General features: G+C 56.3%; 1 protein-coding gene across 1 annotated transcript in view; it reads right to left on the bottom strand.

Moving 5' to 3' along the window:
• The window catches only part of PPP1R37 (protein phosphatase 1 regulatory subunit 37), a 40,226-nt gene that overhangs the window by 6,333 nt on the left and 8,683 nt on the right, over nt 1-25,210 (bottom strand). The window contains exons 2-3 of the mRNA XM_064581945.1: nt 1,529-1,626; nt 105-150 (exon numbers count right to left, since the gene is read on the bottom strand). Coding sequence (XP_064438015.1) covers nt 105-150; nt 1,529-1,626 — 144 coding nt within the window. The remainder of the gene's footprint in view (nt 1-104; nt 151-1,528; nt 1,627-25,210) is intronic.

The raw sequence follows: 25,210 nt of genomic DNA, 5'->3' as shown, positions 1-25,210 counted from the left end.
GGGCTAACCTGCTCTTACGGCAGGACCTGCCAGCCCAGACCCACCTCGAGAGGCTCTGGCCCTGCCCACTCCCCAGGGGTCCCAGCCTCTGTCCCGACACGCACCTTTCAGGTCCAGACAATCAATGCGGTGTCCAAGGTCCGTGAACTCCTGGGAAAACAGAGGGGTCAGGGCTGAAGGCAGGAAGACACCCTCAGGAGCAGGGCTGGACCCTGACAGTGGGGCAGGCGAGGGTCTGATCTGGCTTCGTTTCTGAGGTGAGGCAGTGTTCTGGGGTCGGGGTGGTGTGCAGGGCCTCAGAGAGCGGGGCATTCTGTACCCACAGGGCCTGGGCCAGGTAGGGGCACCGCCCCTCTGGCCCAGCTGAATGGAGCATTCCAGGCAATAAGGGGCAGCCAGCACAAAGGCCCTGAAGCAGGCACGAAGGTGGGGATGGCTGACAGGCCTGGGGGTGCAGGCCGGGCACCAGGCCCCACACAGAGAGCACTCAGTGAGGAGGAGGAAAGGCACCGGTCAGACGTCTGCCCGGCCCTCCTTGGCTATGAGCCCAGCCCCACCCCCACTGGATGCCAGGTTCTGTTCTCTGGGCTCCGCACACATTAGCCTGTGGACCCCCAGGACCCACACTCTTGGCTCCCACACTGAGGGGCCGTCCTTCCCTGAAACTGCCAACAGGCCCTTCTGGGAACTGCCCCAGAAAACCCTTTACCCTGGGGTGCAGAGCTGGGTGGCGAGCATGACTGCTCACAGCAATGCCGTCTGAGGGAGCGGCAACCCTAGAAACAAGCGACCTTGGAAAATTCTGGAATGACCCATCCGGAGGGAGAGCACTAAGGTGGTGCTTTACCAACACGCCCAGGCTGGGCAGGCGGCAGGAAAGGCGCTGTGGGACATAGCTACAGGGGACACGCCACGGGCACAGCTGCACCCCATTCACACAGACGAAGAATGTGTCCTCGGGGCTGTGGGCTTCTGGACAGCGAGCTGCCCTCTAACAAACGCACAGGCAGGGCCAGAGGGCGAAAACCTCAAGCTGCCAACAGTGGGACTCCCAGGAAATGGGACTTGAGTAAGAAGTGAGGAATGGATTTTGCTTTTTATGCCTGTAGTATTTTAAAAAAAATAGTATTTAAAAAAAAAAAATAGCGTATGCAGAACGTATAGAGACCGTGAAGAATAAACGTACATATGGCTTTTCCCCTGGGGAACCGAATTTCTTTGGGGAGTGACTGTTAAAATTCTTACTTTATATCATTCCACACTGTTTAAACATTCATAAGAGCCTGATCGCTTTTACAACTGAACAGAGGATTTTCCAGGATGTATTTACACGGGCCCTGGGCTAGGTGGCCAGGCGGGGCGGTGCCCTGTGCACCCTTCCCTGCTCAGGGCCGACCCCAGAGGCCCAGAGGCCCAGAGGCTGCTGGGGGGGGAGGGGAGGGGACAGAGAGAGAAAAGCTTCACCCCAGGGACCTCCCCCCCATCCCCCTCCCCTCGCTCTGACTGCGCCCCACCCCTGCCTGGGTACCTGGAGCTGCTGGAGGAGCTTGGGGATTTGTCTGCAGTTCAGCTTCTGGCAGGCTTGCTTGTAGGCACCAATGACCTCATCCACGGTCACGTTCTGGGCTGCAGGCACAGAGGACCCAGGCCTGTGATGCTCCGCACCCTGGGCCCCCTTCACTCCCGCCCCCCACAACAAAACGCCCCTTCCGATGACCCACTGAGTCCTGCCCTCCCGTCAAGGCCCCTCGATGTCACTGCTGCCCTGTGGAGGTGGCCCCGGGGCCCCCAAACGAGTCAGCCCCTCCCTCCACACCTTCCCATGGCTCCTCGAGCAGCTCTGCACAAACATCACACAACTAACATCACAGAACTTTTCTGCTTGTTGGTTGTCTCCCCTACTAAATGGGGAGGGCAGGGCTGGGTCTATCCTGGTCACCACCTTGTCCCAACAGTATCCAGCCCAGGACCAGGCCCAGAGCAGGTGTTCAATCTGTGTGTGTGTGTGTGTGTATGTTTTCCTAGATGAGAGAATGAATCTGTACTTTGATGCTATGAGGAAGCTGAGCCCAGAGAGGTGAAACACCTTGCCCAAGGACACACAGCCGGTAAGTGGTGGAGTGGGGAAGTGAACTCTGCTCTTAACTGTGATGCATGTGGCCTCTCAGAGTCCCCACTCCTGAAACAACACCCTCAACAGCAAAAAAAACATCCCCTGACAGCTACTTGGCGCGGGGCCTCCAGTCTGGGGGACACGGCGGCAGTCAGAGGAGACGGGGCGCGGCCCGGGTGCCCAGGGGAGCAGGCAGTGCTCACAGAATGAAGGGATGGAGCCCAGGCTCAACAGCTGCACAGCACAGCCCCTGGGAGGCCCGGGACCCATCACCACGCTCCAGACAAGGCTGGCCTGCCTGTCTGCACCGATCTGCCTTCCGTGGACATTTCATAAAGATGGAGGTAAGCAGTATGTGGCCTTTTGTGGCCAGCCTCTCTCGTGGAGCACAGGGGTTTTGAGTTCCGGCCCCTTTACAGGACTGCATGGTAAATGCCTGATGTATACATTTTGTTTATCCATTCACTGGATAAGACATTCATACTGTTTTCGGTGTTTGTCTATGAAATATTGGATTCTGCCCCAGGGCAACCGGGAGAACAGGAAGGGAAGTCTCCGAGCAGGGGAGGGGCAGAGAAAGCTCTTGGCGTCAGCAGAATGGAGTGGGCCTGGGGACGACAGGGCAGGCAAGGAATGGAGTAGGAAGAGGGCCTTCTGGAGACCTCGGCCTACCCTCACCCTGCTGCCACCCTGGCCTGGCCCTCAGAGCCGGCAGAAGCCCCTGTCGAAGCTTCCAGGTAAGCATCTCCCAGTGGACTCTCCCTCCAGGTCGCATCAAGCACTACCCTGTTTCCTAGGGGAGGAAACCGAGGTTTGGGAGTGGGAGGAAGCTGCCTCCCTGAGGCTGGGCAGCGGGTACAGGGCAGAGTTGTGCACCTGGCTCCAGAGCTTTCTCTCCACTGTGCTGGACCCACTGTGCTGGAAGAAAGAAGCGGACAGAGGCCCCAGCTTACCCCCTCGCTTCCTCCCTGAGCGGAGCTGCAGGTGACCAGCAGCCTCCCCAGTGCGGCCACCTCCTGCCCACCCAGCGAGGGAGCTCTCTGACGGCCGGTGGCCCCCAGCTCAGGAGCTGGCCCTGCCAGGGAAGGCAGCCCCCAGGGCTCGAGCAGCTGCCTCAGGGGGTCCAACCAAACTGGGTCTGCTGACCCCCGAGGGTTCTGCACACGTGAGGGAGAAAAATGACTTCTCTACTTTCACTAAGTGAACTACAATGAAATGTAGCTCTTCCTTATTAACATGGGCAAAACAGAGAGAGAGAGAAGAGAAGAGAAATAGTGTTTAGCAGACCCTGCGACTTTGTCATCGCCAGGACGACAGGTGCTTCCACACGGTGCATGGGCTGCCGCAGATTTTGAATGCGCATCACTACTCTGAAGATGGCAGTCACCAGAGCGGCTGCTCTCTCCTGCACCAGTGAGGAAGAATGCGAACACCGCGTTGCAATCTAAAAAAATTTTTTCGCTAACTGTATTTTGATATCCTTTGTAATCCTACTTTATTTTTTGCCTTTCAAAATCATCACTGCAGGGGCACCTGGGTGGCTCGGTCGGTTAAGCATCTGCCTTTGGTCATGATCTCAGGGTCCTGGGATCGAGCCCCAAATCAGTTTCCCTGCTCAGCGGGAAGCCTGCTTCTCCCTCCCCGCTCCAGCCCCCGGCTTGTGCGCTCTCTCTGTCAAATAAATAAATACAAAATAAATAATAAATAAATAAATAAATAAACAAAATTGTAAAAAAAAAAAAAAAACCAAAACCATCACTCCAAAGGGTGCTTGGCTGGCTCCGTTGGTAGAGCAAGTAAATCTTGATCTCGGGGTGGTGAGTTCAAGGCCCACGTTGGGCACAGAGTTTACTTTAACAAAAAATTAAAACAAAATCATCACTCTGAGAAGAGGTGCACAGGCTTTATCAGATGCTCCCCCAGGCAAGCTCACCTCAAGAAAGGCCCCTGGGCCAAGGCTGGGTTGGCCTGGTCACATGAGATGGGAATGAGGGAGGGCCTGGGCACACGGGGTGCCATCACTAGCCGTCTCAGCATCCTAGAGCCTACAGGAAGTAAGAATTCTAAGGACGCTCTCAAGCTGCAATCAATCCCTTAGGTGTTCAGTTCTGGCACCCCAGATCCAGCATCCCAGCCCTGCCCACTGGGTCGGTCTTTGTTCTGAGGGGCCTCCCGGTAAGCTTGAAGCCCAGGGTCTCTAACCTGGCCAGCTCCGCGCCAGCCACGGCTGCCGTCCGGCCACCCCTTCAGCCAGGCGTCCGTGGGGTTTGCAGGCAGCACAGCCTCACACAAGGTCACCGCCAGAGCTCACAAGGGTCGCATCCGCCCAGTCACTTACAGAAGGGGAAACAGAACAGGGGCCAGGAGGAGTGGACATATTCCCAGAAGTGGGAGAGCCCCTCAGGCCCGGAGTGACTTAGCGCCCCCTGGTGACAGGAATAACAACTGCAGCTTCGTCACTCCCCTCTCAAGCTGAGACGCGCTTTCGAGAGGGGACAGCACTGGGGAAAGACACTGGAGGCACAAAAGCAGGGGGTAGGGAGGTGTTCAGCCAGTCCACGGCAGCTCGAGGGCACCCCCACCCCACCTCGATGGCCCCAACAGCACCACCAGCACGCCCCAAGTCCTGGCGCGGCACCAGCGGGGACACAGGAGAGCGTCAGGTGGCTCGGCAGTGACCTTACAGTGATCATTACGTATACGGGCTTCCTACACGGATGAATGAAAACAAACTACCGTATTGTTTGGGAATGAGATGATACATATTCAAGTAAAACAAAACTGAACCAATTTAAGAAAAAGTGGTAAGGTAACAGCAGCATGGTGGTGCCGAGAAAAGACCGCGGAGCATGTAGACGGCGCTCACGCTGTGCCGGGCCCCACGCCCAGCTCTCCATAAGCCAGCAGAACCCCAGGCCTGGCCCCTCCACACATCCGTTCGCTTGTGATGCTGCGGCGAAATGGTCAAGGGGAGAACAGGGTGAAGGTCTGAGGCGCGTGGACTGAGAGAGACAAAGCTCCCCAGACCCGGTGTGGGGCCTCCAGCCTGGGGTCATCCACCCCGGGCTTCCACAGCCTTAAGGAACCACACAGGCCTCACCACGGCGGGCACGAGTCAGTGAGCAGCTCCCCCAGCTGGCCGGCCCACCCTAGAGGCTGCAGAGTGAGGGCACAGCTGCTGAAGTGGCCAGGCCCTGAGGAGTCCGTGCTGCCTCCCTCCCCGTCCACCCGGGGCTCCCCCACCTGAGACACGTGGTCTCACAAAGTGGGTAAGAACATGGGCTCTGGAGCCAGAGTGCCTGGGGTTGGATCCTGACTCCGAATTTAAAACTCTGATGCTGAGCAAAGCGGTTTCACCTCTGTGCCTCCATCACCTTATCCCTAAAATGGGGCGAGGGTGACTAACTCCTCGGCTACCTCTGGTGACAGAGTACGACTTCATCCCTCCCCGACCAGCGCTTAGCATACTCATGGGTGCACACAAACCCGTCACAGCCGTGTTTTCTCCCCCGCTGGAAGGCAGGGACCAGAAGAGGCATGGAAGCACCTGTCCATTACGGAATGGCTGGTGAGGCCGGGTGGACGCGCATGTGTGGGAGCAGGGGGGACATGCGTGCGTGTGCGTGTGCATGTCAGATCAGGGCTCAAACGTGTTCACTCAACTCCCAAGTCCAATGCCCTGAAGGTCCCACTCAAGCAGGGGCTGGAGTTCAAGTGGCTGTCAGAGAGAAGGGGACGGCGGCAAGTAAGGGAGAGCACGTGCCTGCTTGCCAGGGAAGGTGGATCCGGAGCTACTGGCCTGGGATAAGAGCTGTCCTTGACCTGGTGAGGCTGTGACTGACAATCGCGACCACCGCTTCCCCTCTCTGAAAGGGACATCTGCAGGGTCTCAGGAGATGACACGTGAGGGCACTTGCTAAGCAGCCACAGGGTGCCAGGTCTGAGCAGGAGGCACGACTGGACAGAGGTCACAGATGGTGGGCACTGCTTCCAGGTACTGGGAACTCACTGTGGGAGGCCCGACGCTGAGTTACTTTCTAGGCACAGGTTCTCTTAGCCAGCTCGGAGATCCAAGGCTGGCAGAGTTACGACTCCATTTCCTAAAAAGGGGAGGCCAGCTCAGAAAGGGCAAGTCATCTGTGCGAGGTCCCGGGGCCAGGAGAGGCGGGACTGGAACACACAGCCAGACCCGCACTGGTCTGACACTGGAGCAGGGCTTCTCATACTGCTTTGGCCTGAGCAGGAAGGGACCGGCGGCAGAGGCAGGCTGGGGGCCCCCCTGGACTCTGGGTGGGGCACAGTGTGAGCTCTGGGGAGGGATGCTGCTGTGCGGCAGTTGGTGGGTGAGACCTCCCACAGGGGTGAGGCTCTGTAGCTCGCCCCAGCAGCTCGTGCCAGTCTCCCAGGAAGAGGCTGAGAGGCACACGGAGCCTGCCTCCCCCTCCCAGCTGTGCTGGCCCTCACAAAGGGAGGGAGAGAAATCCAATGCCGGGCATCGGGTGACAGGCAGAGAGACATGTGTGTCTGGTGCGGGGCTCTTGTCTGCACACAGGTGCAAAGGCACCCGGAGACGCAAGGAGAGGCTGGGCACCAGGGGGCGGCAATGACTCAGGCCATCCCTGCCAGCCTGGAGCTGGTGGGAGAGAGAAGACACAAGTCATCCCAGTGGGAATCAAAAACCAGGAAGCAACAGCATGGGGGGAGAGGGAAGGGGCGAGGGAGCAGGGGCCCAGCTCTCCCCGCTGGGGCTTCACATGGACAAGACAGCTACAGAGCAGTGGGCAGTGGCCCCTGGGAGGGGGAGGTGTAACAGGGTGGGCGCAGGCCCGGCAGGATCCAGGGCAGCACGAGGTAGTGCACGGGAGGGCAGAGCTGGGAAGTGAGGATTCTGCTCTCTGCCCGAGACAGGAGCCACCAGGGCTGGGCACAGGGCAGTGACAGGAGCTACTCGAGGCCAGGGGAGGATTCTATTCCATAGGAACGGGGTCTCTTGGGAGACCTGGGCAGGGAGCCCACTGTGCCCAATAATAAGAAGCCTGCCAGGGTGGGGACACCAGAGGAGACAAGTGAGGTTTAAGAGTGTGGGGGAGCCCAGAGCCAGGGGCCTGGGTTCTAATCCCCTCCCTAATCGCCCCCCATCAGCTCACAGCACGTAGCCATGACCTCCCAGGGCTGGCCTGCAGCATCAGCAGAGCCTAACTTGGGAGGCTGCCTGCCTCGCTCTTCCTCTGCCACGAGGGAGGGGCACAATCACATCCACCCACTCGACAGACAGGAAACCAAGAATCTCGTGGCAGGTGGGTGGCCTGGCCCCAGCAGGATGGCATCTCTCCATGCGGGACCCAGGAACCGGGCTGTCGGGGCTCTTTCCTGCATGACTCCCCAAGCTTTGGTGCTCCCATGGCTTGAGGTCTGTGGAACACCATCCTGCCCTAAACCAGGCCACTTGGGCGCACACCTTCGGGGTAGAAGCCTGGCTCAGAGGGGACCCGGCTGGTGTTCAAGGCACAGGCAGGCCTACAAACCCACAACCGCAGCGTGGACGCGGTGAGGCCGACTTTGTGTCAGACACACAACCTGTCCTCCCAGGGAGCACTGCCTTGGCCTGGATGCCAGTCAAAGCACTGAATGGCCTGCTTCCCCGGCCACCCTCCCGGTGCCATCCCGGGACCCCAGTGGGACCATCCTCATTACCTCCACTCCCCACTGCCCCCTCCAAAGGTTCCAGGGGTGGACAGTGGTCAGTCCACAGCCCCGTGGCTGACCCTCATGGAAGCAGCCACAGCCAGTCCCAGGGCCATGCTGGAACCGTGCAGAAAGAGCTCTCCTCTGCAGGGCTGGGGCTGAGGTTACCTCTCATTTCTGGAGCTGCTGGTGGCCATCCTGGCATCCACCAGGAGAGGGCCTCCCCAGCCAACTCAGAGGAAAGGTGGGCTCAGATGTTTGAGATCCTGGACCCAGCCAGGCCTGAAGCCTGACCATTCAGGATTCCTCAGGTCCATATCCAACAAATGCTCCCTTTTTCCTTCAGTTCCTTGGAGTTCAGCTTCTGATCCAGGAGAATTCCAACTTAGGTGCCATCTTGCCATTCATTCAGCAAATACCTCCCGAGGCCTACCACATGCCAAGTTCTGTGCTGCACTGGGAGATGGGGATGGCTCTGACCTGGCCCCCACCCTCTGGGGGTCCTTGCTGAAGGGTAGAGGCAGGTATGCCCTAGGAGGGCGATGCGAACACCCCAGCACACCCCAGAGCTAAGATGAGATAGTCAGGAGGGAGACAGCTCTCAGAGGCCCCTTTTAAGCTCTGTCCATGGCCCCTTCCTTCCCCCTGGGCATGGTGCTCCAGCCACACCCCCAACTCTTCTTACCAGAAGGCCCAGTGCTTCCACACACCTCATACCCTCCCTCCCCTCTCTCAGATCAACTCTCAGCACAGATGTCCCCTCCTCCAGGAAGTCCTACCTGACCTGCAGACCGGGTCAGGCCCCCTTCTCTAGGTTTCCCCATCTTGGCCCTGCCCATTCTGAGCTGCCACTGTTTGGAGACAGGCCTGTCTCCTTCCACTGAACTGAGAGCCCTGGGAAGACAGGCCAGGGGTGCGGTCCAGGCTGTGCCACCAACACTGCCCAGCACGGAGGCCAGGCACAGAGAAGGCACCGAGACGGGGGGAGGGAGTGGCAGACAGAGGGACGAGCTCACAGCTGGCTGCTGTACTAGGCCTCTGAGCAGGAGGGGCCCACCGGTCCCGTGGGGAGAGACTACTGTGGAGGCCTGGCCGAGGGCCTCCTAGACCAGGAAGCCTGGAGGGAGGTGAGAGGGGCCGGGCCCTAGGCCCTGCCAGCAACTACTCATTTTGTGACAGAGCGCTCCTTGCACAGAACGGCAGGAGCTGCTCTTTAGCTCAGCCGCTTCCCTACCAGGCGCTCCGCCAGGCACTGCACGCTGAGCTGCTCATCCTCGCCATAATGCTGCAGAGTGGAGCGCGCCAGCCCACTGCCCACCACACAGAGGAGGAGACCTCTCGTGACGCTAAATGCTCTCCTAAGTCACGAAACAGGGAGGAGGTGGAGGGATGGTCAAAGGCAGGAGTGTCCTCCCCCCCACCCACCTTGGTGCCTGGAGGTCCTCAGGCCCTCAGCGCAGTCTGGACCGACTGGTTTGGGGGCCTAGAAATGCAGCCTTCTCTAATATCAGGTCAGGGAGGCTGCCAGAAGGATTCCTCTTTCTCTTTAGGGCTGCCGGGATCTGGAGAGCCAGTCCTGTCCCTTCGCAGAGCCACCCTCCGGGGCTCCTCACAGTGCCTGCTGAGACCCGAGCGGCTGCAGTGGCTGAGCATGAGACGCACAGGTGTGGGGCCAGCCTGGTGTGCTCTCGTCCCGGGACAGCCCTCTCCCCTCCACCCCCCCCACAATAAGTAGCCACTGATCTCCCCCACCCCGCCCCACCCTATCCCAGAGCATGGTCAGGGAGACAAAACCGAAAGCCATCACAGAGGAGCCCCACAGGCCGTAACAGAGGGTAGGGAGGGAACATGGAGGCAGGGAGGATGGGCAGACTGGGATCTGCTGGAAAGGAACACCTAGAAAAGTCTCAGCGAGGACTTGAAGAGTGAGACAGCAGAGAGAAAGGCATCCTGGGCAGAGGGAATTTTGTGAACAGGTACAGGCATGGAGACTGCGCAGTGCACCTGAACAGTGAGCCACATGATCAGGAGGACCTAGGGTGTGTGAGAGGAGGTGGGGGGCACCCATGGAGGGTCTCAGTCACCAAGCATGGGATGGGGGTGTCATCCTAGAGCCGTGGGCGGCAAAGCCTATACGCAGAAGAGGCAGGAGAGCAGAACTGGTCCAGTAGTCAAGGTCCCTACTCAATCCCTGTCAGTGACAGAGGTGTCTGTTCATAACGCCTCAGGGCCTTTGCACCTGTTACCCTCAGCCCAGAGCGCTCTTTCACCTTTTATCTCCATGGCTCTATCCCTCCCCGCCTGCCTTCGGATCTCTGCTCCAACATCACCTCCTCAGAGGCCTTCCCTGACTACCCTAAATAAACAGTCCCCTTTGTCACTGTCCATCCCTGTATCCTGCTGCATTTTCTGTGTGGCACTTCCCACGACCTAATAAAGCTTTATACTCTGCTTACGAGACAATGAGGAGGATTTTATTGCTTTTGTTCACTGAAGCATCCCCAGAAGGGTATGCACAGGGCACACTGTAGGTGCACAATAAACATTTGTTGCTAGAACAATGAACAGAGGTGGGGCAAAGAGTGGGTCTCTGGAGTCAAAAGAAAAGGAGTCTGAGTCCCCAGTTCCACCCAGGCCAGCTGGGTGGACTCAGGGAAGGTTCCTTCTCTCTTGGGCACCCGCATGGGGGCAGTGAGGATATAGCTGTGATGAGGTCATGGGTGAGCACTTGCTTAGCCCCCAGCTGATCGGGGCAAAAGCCCTCCAAGCATCTTCATCAGGCATCTAGTTCCTTCCTGCACTCCTGAAATGCCACACACAACCCTCCCATGGCCTGGGCTGCCCCAAAGTGGGGGCAGGGGGCAGCACAGGGGCACAGCAACGCAAAGCCTCCTGCAGCCTGACACAGGGAGGAGGCAGAGCCCCGGGTGCCTGAGGCCCCACTACCTCTGCCGTGCGGTCCCTGTCCCCTCAGAGCCAGGCATCTTATGCTGCCCACGTGCAGACAGAGCTGCCCTGTCCCCACTCCAAGCCCCTCCCCACGCCCCTCTGGGCACACGGGCAGCCACGCCAGCCACCAGCATGGCCTCTTTCAGTCTGTTCCGCAAAGCAGAAAGCCGAGTTTTAACACTCAAACACTCTGTGATCTGAGAATAAGGGAAGATACAAAGGAAACAAAAGTATGCCAACACCATTCTCTACCTACCAGACAGGCCAACGCCCACACGCTGGACAGCATGTACTGGTGACACTGGGAAGCAGGCATGCCCTCAAGCGGCTGCTGAATATGCCAACCGGCACAAGCCCTTCCACAGGCAACCTGGCAGTGCCAGTCAGAATTCCAAAATCCAAATGCAGATACCCTTTGACCGCCCCCCCATTCCACCCTTGGAGACGCAGCCTACAGATACCCTTGCCAAGATGCAAAGGTATATGCCTCTCCGGTGAGTCACTGCAGGACCGCCTGCACCTGCAGAACGGTGCCCAACAGCACTACCCAGCAACGGGGGAGCAGCCGATAAAGACCCGGTCCGCTCAGGGACCGGAACTCTGCGGCCAGAGAGAATGAGGACACTTGCTCTGAGCCAACAGGGAACAATAGCCAAGATACGCCCAACGGAAAAAAGCTAGGTCCAAACAGTGTGCTCGTGAATGCTACCTTTCATGAAACAGTGAAAATAAAACTCCGTGCTCACTGTTAAAAAGCAAACTAACACGGGAGCGCCTGGCTGGCTCAGTCGGTAGATCGTGAGACTCTTGATCTCGGGGTCGTGAGTTAAAGCCCCACGTTGGGTGTAGTGATTACTTTAAAACAAAAACAAAAACAGAAACCTAACACAACTAACACAGAGATGGAGAAGCAAGTGCAGCAGCTCAAGAATCCGGGCATGAAGGCACTCTGCCCCTTCACTAGGCCTCACGGCTGCCCCCAAAGCCACAACAGAAAGTGAAATGCGCCCTTGCCCGTGTCAGTTACAACCCCTGATGCCCTGGGCTTATGAAGCCACTGCCCCTGGGGGACGACCCCCAATCCTGCCAGGCTGGGCGCTCCTGCCAGGACCTGGCACAGATCAGCATACTAGAGGGGACTCTTGGGGACAGCCGCTGGGTGCAAAGAGGCCTGGACCTAGAGTGGGTCGGGGACACGGCCCAGAGAGAGGGGAGGGGAGCAGCCAGTGGGTAGAGGGCCAGGTGCGGACTTCTGGAAGCCCCGCCTACTTGGAAAAACCTCTGCCTGTGACTCCCCAGGAAAAATGAAGGCACAGTGGTCATGAGCAATTCTTCCCAGTGAACAATCATGCAAGCTTCCTCCATCCCCATCAGCCTTTCAGTAGCTCAGAGGGACCAGGGGAGTGTGCGGGTCACGCTGCAGCTGAGCCACGGTACCTTCCCCAGCAGAGCGCGCCCTTGCCGCTGACAGGGCTCCAGGGACCTCGCTGCAGTAAATGACTGCTCTGTGGTGGGGGGCAAAGCCTCCCCTCCCTTCTCCCCAGGGACCCACGGGACAAAGGGGAGGACACCCCAACTGCACTGGACGGGAGATGGCCTCAGCCTGTGGGTGATTCGTGCTCTTCCCTGCCCCCTCCCGGGAGGCAAGCGGCTCTTCTCCACGCTGCCTGCCTGCCGCCTGCCAGGAGCTGCATGTGGCCGGCCAGCTGCAGGGGGCAGGCTGGGCTGGGCCCGCACAAGCAGCCAGGAAGGGGCAGGGCCCTGGGAGAGCCAGCCCACTCCAGTGAAGGGCACAGATGGCAGGTGCCATGGGCCTGCCCCAATCCCCCAACCCCCCCCATCCTGACCTTCCAAGCCACTTGGCCCAACTGAATGAAGATCCTGTTACAGAAACACATGAGATCAGAGGATACCTGCAGCTTTCCGAGTCTGGTGGGGCAGAGGAAGAAGGCAGACCACAGAACTTACCTCTGGCCCCCAACAGAGCCTCACACACAGCAGGAGCTTGATAAGGTCAGTGGTGCTCTTGGATGAAGGGGAAAGTCAACGCCCCAATCCCTGGTTGGGGGCACAGGGCACACTAAACACCCACATCCCAGCTGTATGACAGGCAACTTTTAATTCTGAATTATTACCACTAACTATAGCCATCACTTATGTAGCATTTTACATATGTTACTTCACTTACCGCTTTCAACAATTCTCTGAGGTAGGTTATCCCTATTTTTCGAATGGGAAACTGAGGCAAGGGAAAATTAAGAAGCCTGCCCACAGTCACAGAGCCAGTAAAGGGAGGGGGCAGGATTCAAGTCCAACAGTCTGGCTCCAGTCCTTGCTTTTAACACATTTTGCCACCTTGCTGGTCACAACCACCATTTAGGGTACAGATACCCCTCCCCCACCTTTTCCAGAAGAGGAAACCAAGGTGGGGGGCGGGGGGGAGGGAGAAGCACTCGCCGAAGACACACAGCTAGAACAGAGAGGACCGTGCCTTCAAAGCTCAGCTCATCAGGCGTGGGGTAGGGGGTGACCCAGCCCCATGGAACAGCTGTGACGTTCAATATTCTTACGCAAACAGGACCCACCCATCGGCTTCACTTCCTTATTCTCTAACCCAGCCCTTGGCTCATTCCCTTCCACATGCTTCTGTCTGTCTATAATGGCTCCGCTGGCTGCTTGGCCAGGTCTGTCTTGGCCACCACTGTGTCCCCAGCACAGGCCTGGGCACAGAGCTCAATACTGGCTGTCTGGCTGTCAGAACCACCAAGAAAACACATCCAATCCCATGGTGAGTAGAGACTAATGACTTCCACAAAACACAAGTGCCCAACCAAGACTGCCCCACTAACCGAGGGCATTCTGCCGGGATGTATGTGGGGGTCCTCTGTAACCTCTGTGAGCCCCCAGCTGAAAGGGGCTCCCAAGGGGATGTGTACATCTGAGGACACTAGTGATTTTCCACCTGAGGAGCAGTACAGCCTGGTGGCTGAGGGCATGGCCTTCAGAGTCTCATCACACTGGAGTGTCTGCAGGGCCCAGGCACCCTTCTCTAAGATCTTACCCCTGCCCCCACAAGGGTGACATAGGCCCTTGCAGGCTCCATTGGACAGGAAGGATGTGGATTTTTGCTAAGCCCGCACGAACTGCACGGCGGAGGCACCTGGACTGATCAGTCCTATCCTGGCCACCTGGAAGGCCAGGCTTCTTTGGCCCACGACCGGATATAAAGAGAAACCAATCACAAGTGCATGTGGCCCAGGCAGCTGGTACTAGTCCTGGTTCCTGTTGCCTTTCAGAACCCCTGGGAACTGGCAGAGGACCCCATGTCCTCCCAGTGAACACCCTCATTTACCTCACACAGCTCCAAGTGAATTCTGGCCCTGAAACTTAAGCGGACCCCAGGAGAGGGCCCTAATCTCTTTAGGGTTGAGTCTTCTCATCTGGAAAATGGAGCCAATGAGACCGAGACACATACACCCAACAGAGGCTTCTAAAAGCAACCACCGAGATCACCTGTAAAACGTCTGGCATGGGGTTGGTTGCTGCTTGGTAAGCAGTGGCCGCTGTCATCACTGGCCCAGGGCCTGACACCTCGGCAACAGCTCGGGGCGGGAGCCGGATGAGCAAAGGGCAAACGACGCCATCAGCCCCAGCCAGAGGCTCACGGTGCACCTGCCCCCCACTTGCTGCCTCCACCTGTCCCCTGCCAGCCGGCTCAGAAGCACTGGTGACACACGCTCCCATTGGCCCGTAGGCAAATATTTACCCAGGGCTGAGCTCTTGCGGGTGCTAAAGTGAAGACGTGGGGACAAGTGAGCACCAACAGAGTGGCTGGAAAGCAGGCGCAGGGACGGGGGAGGCGGAGGAACCGCCCGGGCTCATGGCCTCCCACTCAGGTGTGCCTGTGGCGCTGGGGGCCTGGCAGTTCTGTTCCTCAGTCTACCTGTCTGTGAAAGGGAGCCGCTGCTTCCGATCTCACGGCTCTACAGCGAGGAGTCAGGCACACGGGAGGGACAGCCCTCCACCGGGTGCTCCAGGCAGGCCCGCGAGCTGCCAGGCTCCCAGGGCGGGCCTCCAGGTGAGCTGGACTTACCCTCTGAGTCTCAGGGTCCCCCCCATCTGTAAAATGGGGCAACAATCCTACCTCCCTCATGGGCTATGGGAAGGAGAGAACAAGCCACAGCACGCAGAGCGCTCAGCGCCCCGCCGGCCCCCAACGGGTGCTCTGCCAACAGCGCAGGATGATTCCTGGTATTAGTGATCCTCAAGCCACAGTGACCCTGCCCAGCCCCGACCGTCCTCTGGGACTGCACGGCTCCTGCCTTGTCCACTTTGTGTGAGGGCTCTCACAGCGCTCTTCAAGAGAACATCCACGCCCGCTCTTGAACTCCCAGAGGACTGGGGGGACCTCACACTTCTCAAGGCACCTCTGCCCCGGCCCCGCACACTGTCAGGAGCCAGCGGTCGGGCAGTGACTCGACCCGAAGCTGTCAAGGGCGAAGGCTGTATCCTCTCTGTCTGCCACAGGGCTGAGCACACATCCAAGCATCTTGTGTGCTCAGCCCCCTGGAGACATGCTGGGCTTTGGGCCAAATGGGCCTGGGGCTCAGGTCCACCTCTGACACATACTGGATCCTGGACTCCATTTCTTGCTCTTTTTAAAAAAATTTTTAAGTAAGCTCTACACCCAACATAGGGCTCGAACTCACGACCCCGAGATCAAGAGCGACATCCTTCACCAGTCAGGCGCCCCACCATTTCTTCCTCTTAATCCCACCTGCCTCAAGGGTGAGTGTCTCAGCAGTAACTCCACAGATCCTTCACTGAACACCTGCTCTGCGCCCCACTCTGTGGAGTGATGCTGGACACAGCATCCAAAATAGCTCTCATCCCTGCCCACACAGGGCTCCCAGTCCAGTAGGGGGCAGAGACCCGTCTCTAGACAGTGATAACCCAGAGTGGGCAGGGCTGGGGCAGGGGAGCCCAGGAGAGTGCCTAACCCCGTCTAGGGGTCAGAGAGGGCTTCGTGGGAGAAGAACTAACTAATACCACTGGTCATGCACATGCAGGAACCAAGTGGCCTTCACCACTGCGCTCCAGAACACAACTGTGCTCCCCAGACAGGTGGGAAGGAGAGCCAGGGAGAACGAGTAGCCAAGTAACAGAGGGAAGACCCAGTGGAGAGTCTGCCATGACCTGAAAAGCTACGTGGATCCACCAACTTACAACCAGCAATCCCACTCCTACGTCTATGCCCTCGACAAATTCTTGCTCACAACCCAGGTGTCATGTACCAGAAAGTTCACAGCTGCACCAGTTTGTAATACTGAAAAGCAGAAACAGCACAATGGACAATCTGAGGCATGGCCAGACAGTGGAAGATTCTAGAGCACCTACACGGATGAAAATGGGAAACACAATGTTGAGAGGAAAAGCAAGACCCAGGAGTCCATTCATGATGCAACACCATTTTTTAAAAAAATATTTTACTTATTTGGCAGAGAGAGAGACAGCGAGAGAGGGAACACAAGCAGGGGGAGTGGGAGAGGGAGAAGCAGGCTTCCCGCGGAGCAGGGAGCCTGATGTGGGACTCGATCCCAGGACCCTGGGATCATGACCCAAGCCGAAGGCAGATGCTTAACGACTGAGCCACCCAGGCACCCCAACACCATTTTTATAAAACTCGAAAACAAGCAAAACTAAACACCGTATTTTTCAGTGTGTGCACGGGCACACACACATATACACAATAAAACTTAAAAATTGGGAAGCCCAGCTGGCTCAGTCAGAGGAGCATGACTCTTGATCTTGGGTTGTCAGTTTGAGCCCCACGTTGGGTGTACAGCTTACTTAAAAATAAAATCTTAAAAAAAAACCCATACACACACAAACTCCACAAGGCACGACAGTCATAACATTCAGACATTCAGGATAGTAGTCTCGGAGTTCTGTGCCCCCTGCCCCAGAAGGAGAGGTGAGTTAATGGCAATGTTCTCATCCCTAAATTGGAAGGTAGGCTCAGAGGTCCTCATTACATTACACTTTAACACTTACATGTATGTTACACATATAGTTCATATGCCCAGAAAAGAATTTAATAACAATAATTTTAAAAAGCAGAGGGAGGGAGAAGAGCGTAGCAGCAGAGGGAACAGCACATGCAAAAACTCTGTGGAGACAGAACTGATGGTGCCTCTGGGGAACTGAAGGTCACCATCAGGGTCAAATGAAGCAAACGGGCAAGGAACCCAGCACACGTCCGGGGGCGCCGATGTGCCTGAAAAAGGCCTGCAAGTCACCCAGTGGCGCACAGCTTCTTATCACTGCCACCCACTGAAATCCCACGTAGGCCATGGGCCAAGCTCGGTGAAGGGGGCCTCTGAGAAAGCCGGTGCCCATCAGGGGACAACCAGCCCTGCCAGAACCAAGTGGGCTATTTCAGGCTGCCCGCCTCAGGCTTCCGGTCAGGGGCACCAGATGGCCAGCTGGATGCGGAGGCACTGGGGGAGTTTGAGTTGAGAATTAAAATCAAGTTACTGTGAGCTGTTTACTGGCCCAGCAAAGGCTCTAGGGATGGAAACTGGGTGCCTGGAACTTCTTGTTGCCCAACCTGAGCTTCTCCATCTACAGAAGGTGAGCAACACCGCTTACCTTCATGAGGTCGTTTGGTAACTAAACTAAAGGATATATTTATTCCTCAATTTTCTACCAAATGACATAGGCTGGGCAGGCAACGGAAAACAAAACATTCTGATCCCTGCCCCCAGGGAGTAACTGCTAGGAAGATAGATAAATACACATACAATTAAAAACAGCAAGTTATTAGAAAAAAACACTCTTATAGGAAAAATAAGGGCATGCAAACTTGGACTGGAGGAGGAGCTAGGACAAACCTGTAAGAGAAAAGAACATGTAAGCTGAAACCTCAACGATGAGTTAAGAGTCAGAGATTCATTCCTTCAAATATTCCTCTAGTGCCTATTCTGGGCCAGGCTCTGTTCTAGATGCCAGGTCTGCCCCGGTGAACGTGACCATCACACATCCCCTCCCAAGCCGCTTACACAGGGGCACGGCAGGGGGGAGGGGGGGGCAGAGGACAGTGAGCAGATGTAAACAAACAGTAAGCACACCAAAGATGGGGAAACCCTCCCAGGCAGAGAAAAGAGGCAGTGCAGAGGCCTGGCATGTGGAGCAAAACCTAGGGATCAAGGGGGCTGGCATGAGACGAGGCAGGAGCCGTGAGCGGGAACCGCATCCCGCAGGGCCAGGAAATGGTATTCTACAGGGATTGGGTAGCTGCTCAGGGGTGATGGCATATGATAAAAAGGACCCTCACCCGTGGGGGTGCTGACATCATGGTGGCCCTGGCCGCGGGAGGAGCTGGACTCTGGGCTTCGGGACTTGCTGAGCCCCTGCAGCTGTAGCAGACTGGATGTCCAGGGACCAAGACAGGGCTGCCTTCTGCAAAGAAGCACGACCTCCGGAAGTGACTGATGGTTCCAAGTCACAAAATGAAGGGCCCCACGAGCTTCACCAGGTCCCTCAGCCTGGTGCTCAGCAAACAGTGGCTGCAGTTGTGTTTACAGGGATCATCTTTATAATCTACTGTTGCTTGGCCCCGGCCTGGTCGCCACTAAAGCGCCCTGCTCTTACGATGCACCACCCTGAGGACCCAGGCTGATACCGCCTCATCTGCTCTCAGACCCGGCCACCAGAGCTCCTCCACCCAGAGCCGCTCCAGCTGGGACAGACGCCCTGCTATGCAGATCCAGTGAAAGAGCAAGGGAGAAAAGGATTCTTTTTAAGAAGGAAAGAGGGCGCCTGGCTGGCTCAGTGGGTGAAGCGTGCAAATCCTGTCTCAGGGTTATGAGTTTGAGCCCCACGTTGGGTGCAGAGATTACTTAAAAATAAACTCTTTAAAAGAACAAAAAAAGAGAGAAGGAAAAAGGCGTCCTGCTCTGCTCCCTACCCTTTCGGGCAAGGCCAATGATACACGAGGGAAAATATACACCAGTACAATAAAATTCCAAAGAGCCAATTATTTTCAATAGGGAAGGAGTCCTTACAAAAGGTCCCAAAACAAAAACGGGCAAAGAGCATGAAGAAGGAACTCCCAAAGAATGTAACAAGGTAATGATAAATAGATTTAACTACCAGTCCAAAGAATGCTCATTAAAACAAGACACCACTGGGGCGCCTGGTTGGCCCAGTCGGCTGGGCGTCTGACTCTTGATTTTGGCTCGGGTTGTGATCTCAGGGTCGTGAGATCAAGCCCCGTGGCAGGCTCCACGCACAGCTTGGAGCCTGCTTAAGATTCTCTCTCCCCCGGGCGCCTGGGTGGCTCAGTCGTTAAGCGTCTGCCTTCGGCTCAGGTCATGATCCCAGGGTCCTGGGATCGAGTCCCACATCGGGCTCCCTGCTCCGCGGGAAGCCTGCTTCTCCCTCTCCCACTCCCCCTGCTTGTGTTCCTGCTCTCACTATGTCTCTCTCTGTCAAATAAATAAATAAAATCTTTAAAAAATAAAAAAATAAAAAATAAAAAAAAAGATTCTCTCTCCCTCTGCCCCTGCCGACCTCCCTCATGCTCTCTCTAAAAAATTCCCCCCCGCAAAAAAAACAAGACACCATCTTGGCATCAAGATACCCCAATGCAAATATTATTCATGCATTCATCAAAAAAAACAAAAGAAAAGAAATCAAGAGAGAAAACCAAGTCCTGTCACTCCAGGCCTACAGTCCTAGGCGGGCACAGATGGTATCTTATCTAAGGTTTCAACGGTTCCTACCCTCTGACCTCATAAAACCACCTTCTAAGAATTTCTTCTGAGAAAGCTCCCCATAATGAACATCAAGATTTATGGACGAGGATGAACATCACTGCATTATTTATGCTACTGAAAACGGGAAAGGACCCAAATGCTCAGCAATGCGGAAATGGCTACAAGTAATTACAATGGCCCAATGATGTATTTTAATCCTGCTTTTTAAAAAATGAGAAAATGAAAACGGGATATTCAAACGTATACAGAGTAAGCTCCCAGTTTTATTTTTATCTAGCTGTGGCAATGCATCTAGCTATAGAAGAGATGGAAAGGAAATGCTCTGGCATTTAATGTTGAAAACATTCCAGGTGGTGCAAATCATTTCCCCAATAAGAGTCTTGCATCTAGAATATATATAGAACTCTTACAACTCAGTAATAAAAAGACAGACAATCCAATTTTAAAATGGGCAAAGGATCAGAACAGACATTTCTCCAAAGGAGATACACAAGTGCCCGATGATAAGCATGTGAAAAGATGTTCGACATCACGAGCCAGCAGGGAAATGAAAATCAAAACCACAATGAGATACCACTGCACACCCTCTAGGGTGGCTAGAATCAAAAGGACAGACGCTGGGGCGCCTGGCTGGCTCCGTCAGTGGAGCATGCGACTCTTGATCACTCCTTAACTCAGGGTTGTGAGTCTGAGCCCCATGTTGGGAGTAGAGTGTACTTAAAAAAAAAAAAAAGAAGGAGGAAGAAGAAAGAAAGAAAGAAGAAGACGACGATAACGACGACATTAACCAGGGTGTGGAGGAATCAGAAACTTCATGTGCTGGGGAGGGGAATACCAAGTGTGGCAGTTGCTCAAATGGTTAAACAGAGCCACCGCGTGACCCAGCAATTTCATTCCTGGAGAAATGAAAACGTAAGTGCACACAAAAACTTGTACCTTAACATCCACAGTATTATTATTCATCATAGCCAGAAAGTGCAAACAACCCAAATGTACACCAACAGATGAAGAAAGAAGTAAAACGTGATGCAGCCATACAGTGGAACGTTCTTCAGCAACGAGGGATGAGGTTCTGACACATGCCACAATGTGGGTGAGCTCCGAAAACATCAAGCGAAATGAAAAAAGCCAGACACAAAAGGCTGCATAGTGCGTGATTCCATTTATATGAAATGTCCGGAATCTAAACAGACAGCAGATCAGCCGTTGCCCGAGCTGGGGAGGGTGATGGCTAAGCGGTGCAGGGTTTCGGGGGGGGGGGGGGGGGGGGGCGGATGAAATGTTCTAAAATCGACTGTGATGATAGATGTACAACTCTGTGAAGAACTGAAAGCCAATGAACATACACTTTAAATGGGTGAAATATGTGTGAATTATAGCTCAATTGAGCCCTTAAAAAGATTCCAGATGGTGAAATTAACAAGTAATTTTTAATTTTCTTCATTAGAGGGCGCCTGGGTGGCTCAGCTGGTTAAGCGACTGCCTTCGGCTCAGGTCATGATCCCGGAGTCCCGGGATCGAGTCCCGCATCGCGCTCCCTGCTCGGCAGGGAGTCTGCTTCGTCTTCTGACCCTCCCCCCTCTCATGTGCTCTCTCTCTCTCTCTCTCTCTCATTCTCTCTGTCTCAAATAAATAAATAAAATCTTAAAAAAAAATTTTTTTCTTCATTAGATTTTCCAAGTTTGTTTTGTTTTTTATGATGAACATACCTCACTTTTAAAGTCAGGGGATCAAGGTAGCAATCCTTTCCCTAGTGATCAGCCTCCAGGGTGACTGCACACCTCTCTCCCCGACTCCCCTTACCAGCTCCAGGACAGGAGAGGAGAAAACTAAGACCTTGGCAGCCAATAAGCTCATGGGGCTCCATGCCGGGCTAGAGATGGGGAGTCTCCATTTTCCCAGAGCACAAATTCTTTCTCTAAATACCACCTTCACACAGCCAGCTGGGGGGACCCCATCCTGCCCGAGGATGAGCCACTCTGCCCCTCAAAGCGACAGAGGTGGCTGAGGAGAGCAGTGGGAGACCTATCCTGAGTTCCAGGCCATTTCTCTCTGGCCTGCTGCCTCACCTATAAAACAAGAAGGTTACGCCCCCACCTCTGATAATCGGTACTCGGAGATGGGGAAGGGGCCTGCGCTAGCCCTGGGTCCTCTTGGCTCAGTGGTTAGTGAGCATAGGCAATTGGAGCCAACAGCGGGTGGTGGTGCAGTAAGTCAGAGGCCCGCCTTCGCATGCCTGTTCCACCCACTGGGCTCACTGGCCTAGGATGTCCTCCCCTGGACCAGACAGAGTCAGGCTGCTGTCAGACATGGCAGCTCTAAGCAGGGCTCCACGAGGGCATCCTCTCTGGGCCCTGTCCCTACCCACCACCCCCTGACCTTCATCCTAATGTTATGACATTCCCTGAGCATCCGTTCTGTGCCTGAGACACAGCAGTGACTGAGACGGCCTTGGCCCTGCCAGGGCTCACAGTCCCCTGGGGGAGACAGACCATCACCAGACAGGGACGACCCGGAGTGGGCAGGGCTGGGACGGGGAGCCCAGAAAAACTTGGCACTGCAGATCCTGAGGGCTGAGCCCAGGCCCAGCAAGGAAAGAGGCTCCCCAAGGGAACATAGCACTTCCTGGTATTCTGATCAAAGTGGGGAGAGTTGGACCAGGAAGCAAGGACCCCATCCAGGGAAAGAAGGGAGTAACAGAACAAAGAGTGAGACAGAGGAAGGAGGGGGAGGATGGAGGCTTGAGCTGGGTGGCTGCATGCCACTGACATCCTCCACCTCCCTCCTGTAACACCTTGTTGTTGGGGGGACAGGGAATCAGGTCACCTGCCACAAAAGTGGAAAAGCAGATCAGTTACCAGAACCTAGGTTCACTCAGCTCCATGCCATGATTTGGTTCCCTCAGTGGTGGGGGGTGATCTATGTAGAGAGATGGAGAAACACACACAGTGGGAAAGGACCTCAGACACCATCTTGCTGCACAGAGAGGGCAGTGCCTTGGCCTACAACACACAGCAAGTCAACAGCAAACGCAGCTTCTCCTGCTCTCTACCAGGCTGGCAAGCTTTGGGGTCTGCCAAATCTGGCAGGGGGACACCAGAGGCAACCTCTCCTCTTCACACGTCCTTTTCTGGACATGGGCTACATGAGGGCAGGGCCTGTCTAGTACCCAAGGCCCCCCACTGCATACTGCTTCCTTATCCACCTGCCATATAAGCTCTTGCTCAGAGCCAGGTGCAGTGCCACATGGTGGCGGCACCGGGGGGTACAGCGGCACCAAACCCAGGCCACCGTGCCTCAATGATGTGCACAGTCTAGGGGGCAAGAGAATATCAGCAAGCCTACAGATAAATAGACCACCTGACGGGATTCAGGGGCCAGGAAGAAAGGGTCTACTGGTACTTGAAGGACAAACTAGAACGGTGAGAGTGAGGCCAGCATTCCAGAACAGGATGGGGGAAGTTCCTCCCATGTTCTGCCACCATGCTGGAACCCAGGGAGGACGTGAGGAAGGGTGATCACAGTCATGGTCAGTGAGGGCGGCAGGGGCCGGGCCTCCTAAGCTGGTGCAGGGACTCTAGACTGGGGGTCGCAGGTCAGAGAGCATGATCTGAAGCGAGAGAGGAAGCGGGTCTGCCCTCCCAAGCATGTAGGGGGAGCATAAGAGAGCAGGGGCAGCAGGCACAGTGAGCGGGTGCCCGTGAGGAATGAATACATGGGTGGGTGAACAAATGATCCCTCGACAGACCTCCCCCTTCCCCGACGCTCTTCAGGGCCCCCGACTTTCTGAGGCCCCTGCGACTGGGTTTCGAGGGCTCCAAGGCACCCAGACTGGGGCACTCATTAGCCGGCCCACTTCGGCTGAGTCCCTAATGTGCCTGGGTGTGTGGAGCGCTGTGCCTCCTCGGGGGAGCCGATGGACAAGATGCGGTCCCTTGGGGAGCGTCTGAGTCCAGTGCGGGGATATGGACCCAACAAACAGCAACAGCCCAAGGCATCACGGGAACCTGGCAAGCGCAGCAGGACTCTGCCTGGGGACTGAGCAGGGGGCGTCTGAGCCAGCGTGGGGAGGACGAGCAGGAGTTGGTCAGGAAAGGCAGGAGACTGGCCAGGGGCACACTGAGCAGAGGGAATTGGTGTCCCTGGGTCAGGAGGGAGGGCCTCCCACCAGGCTCAGAGGCGTGGACCCCATCCTGTGGTTCGGAAGGGGTCCTCAGAGGCTTTCTGGGAACACAGCGGAGGACGAGAACCACTCCTTCTGATGTGTACGTGGCTCCCCCCCCCACCCCGCGCCCAGCCTTGGCTCCCGCTGCTGTGAAGATTAAACGAGTAGATGCATGTGAGGAACTCAAACCTGGTAAGGGCTCCATGAAAGTGAGCTGTGATTATCACCACCGCCCTGCCGCCCCCATCATCCAGGGGTACGACCCCTCCACTGGGTCACTTCCCTGGTGTCTGCCTTCATGCTCCAGGAAGGCAGGGAGTCCAGCTGTGAAGGGGCTTTGCTTTGCAGAAAGGGGAGGGCTGCAGAGACCGCTGGAAGCTCCACCACGGCGTGGCTGCAGACAGCTGCCGGGAGACTAAGAATGGAGAGACGCAGGGGTGGCCGTGACGGTGGCACACGAGTGTGACCCCAGTGGGTTCCAAGAGGGGCCCGGCCACCCGGCCAGGCAGGACATCCCAGCTGGGACCCAACAGGACCCCCTCCCCCGCCCCCGGAGCATCAGACCGCAGGGCTCTGGACCCAGGCTTCTGCGGGAAAGGAAGAGGGCGTGAGGCCAGTCACGTGAGCCGAGCGGCTGTCCGCAGACACTTCCGAACTGCCACCCCCACCTGAGGCACCAGCTCGGCACCAGCTGCAGAGTAAGGAAGCGGGTGAGAATAACTTTAGAGCGCCTACTGTGTACCTCCAGCCGATGTGAGGGCCCGCGGAGTGCCAGGCACCGCAAAGGGGTCTGGGACAGTGAGGGGAGCCAAACTGAGATGGGCCCTGCCTTCATGGAACTGTATTCCAAATGGGGGGAAATATAACCAGAGCACGATGACGTCTGCAATTCTTTTGGGCGTCCAGCCTCCGAACCCCTTCCTGGAACTGGGGACCCCTCTACTCCTCCCACACTCACTTCAGGCCCCAGCCTCCTGTGCCACTCCAGCCATGGAGGGCTGCCCCACATCTCTTCCAGATGCCAGAGGGGCCACGGGTCCATCCAGGGTCAGGACGGGCAGTGCCAGTGCCTGCCTGGGAGCGGTCATGTCCAGGACCCCAGGCACTCTCGGCAGAGCTGCTTGAGCCTGGGGTATGCTGCCCGCTGCGAAGGCCCTAGGCCTGGCTCTTTTCCCGGGGAGTCTGGAAGCTTTTAAATAGACTCGTCGGCCAAAATGGCTTCACAAACGGGGACAGTGTGGCACAGGGATGTTTCGGGACATGCCCGCGTTCACAGAGCTGAACCCACACCTGGGCCTTATGCCATCTAGCCTGGGGAGGTGGGGCTGTCTGTCCTCTTGCTTTTAGAGAGGAGGGAGCCGGGGCAGGCGCACAGCAGGGGCATGACCTCATTCAACTTCACCAAATCGTTACTGACTGACTATAAGAGCTAGTCACTGTTCCAGTCGCTTTCCGAGTACGGAAAAATCTAATCCTCAATCCCCATACAAACGGGGACACTGCCGTGGAGAAGCGGAG

Source organism: Mirounga angustirostris, unplaced genomic scaffold, assembly GCF_029215605.1.
Source record: "Mirounga angustirostris isolate CCGP_5_RB_7025 unplaced genomic scaffold, mMirAng1.0.hap1 SCAF_16, whole genome shotgun sequence".
NCBI classification, from domain to species: Eukaryota; Metazoa; Chordata; class Mammalia; order Carnivora; family Phocidae; genus Mirounga; species Mirounga angustirostris.
Note: the sequence above shows the minus strand (reverse complement) of the source record. Positions and strands in the feature narration are given on the sequence as shown.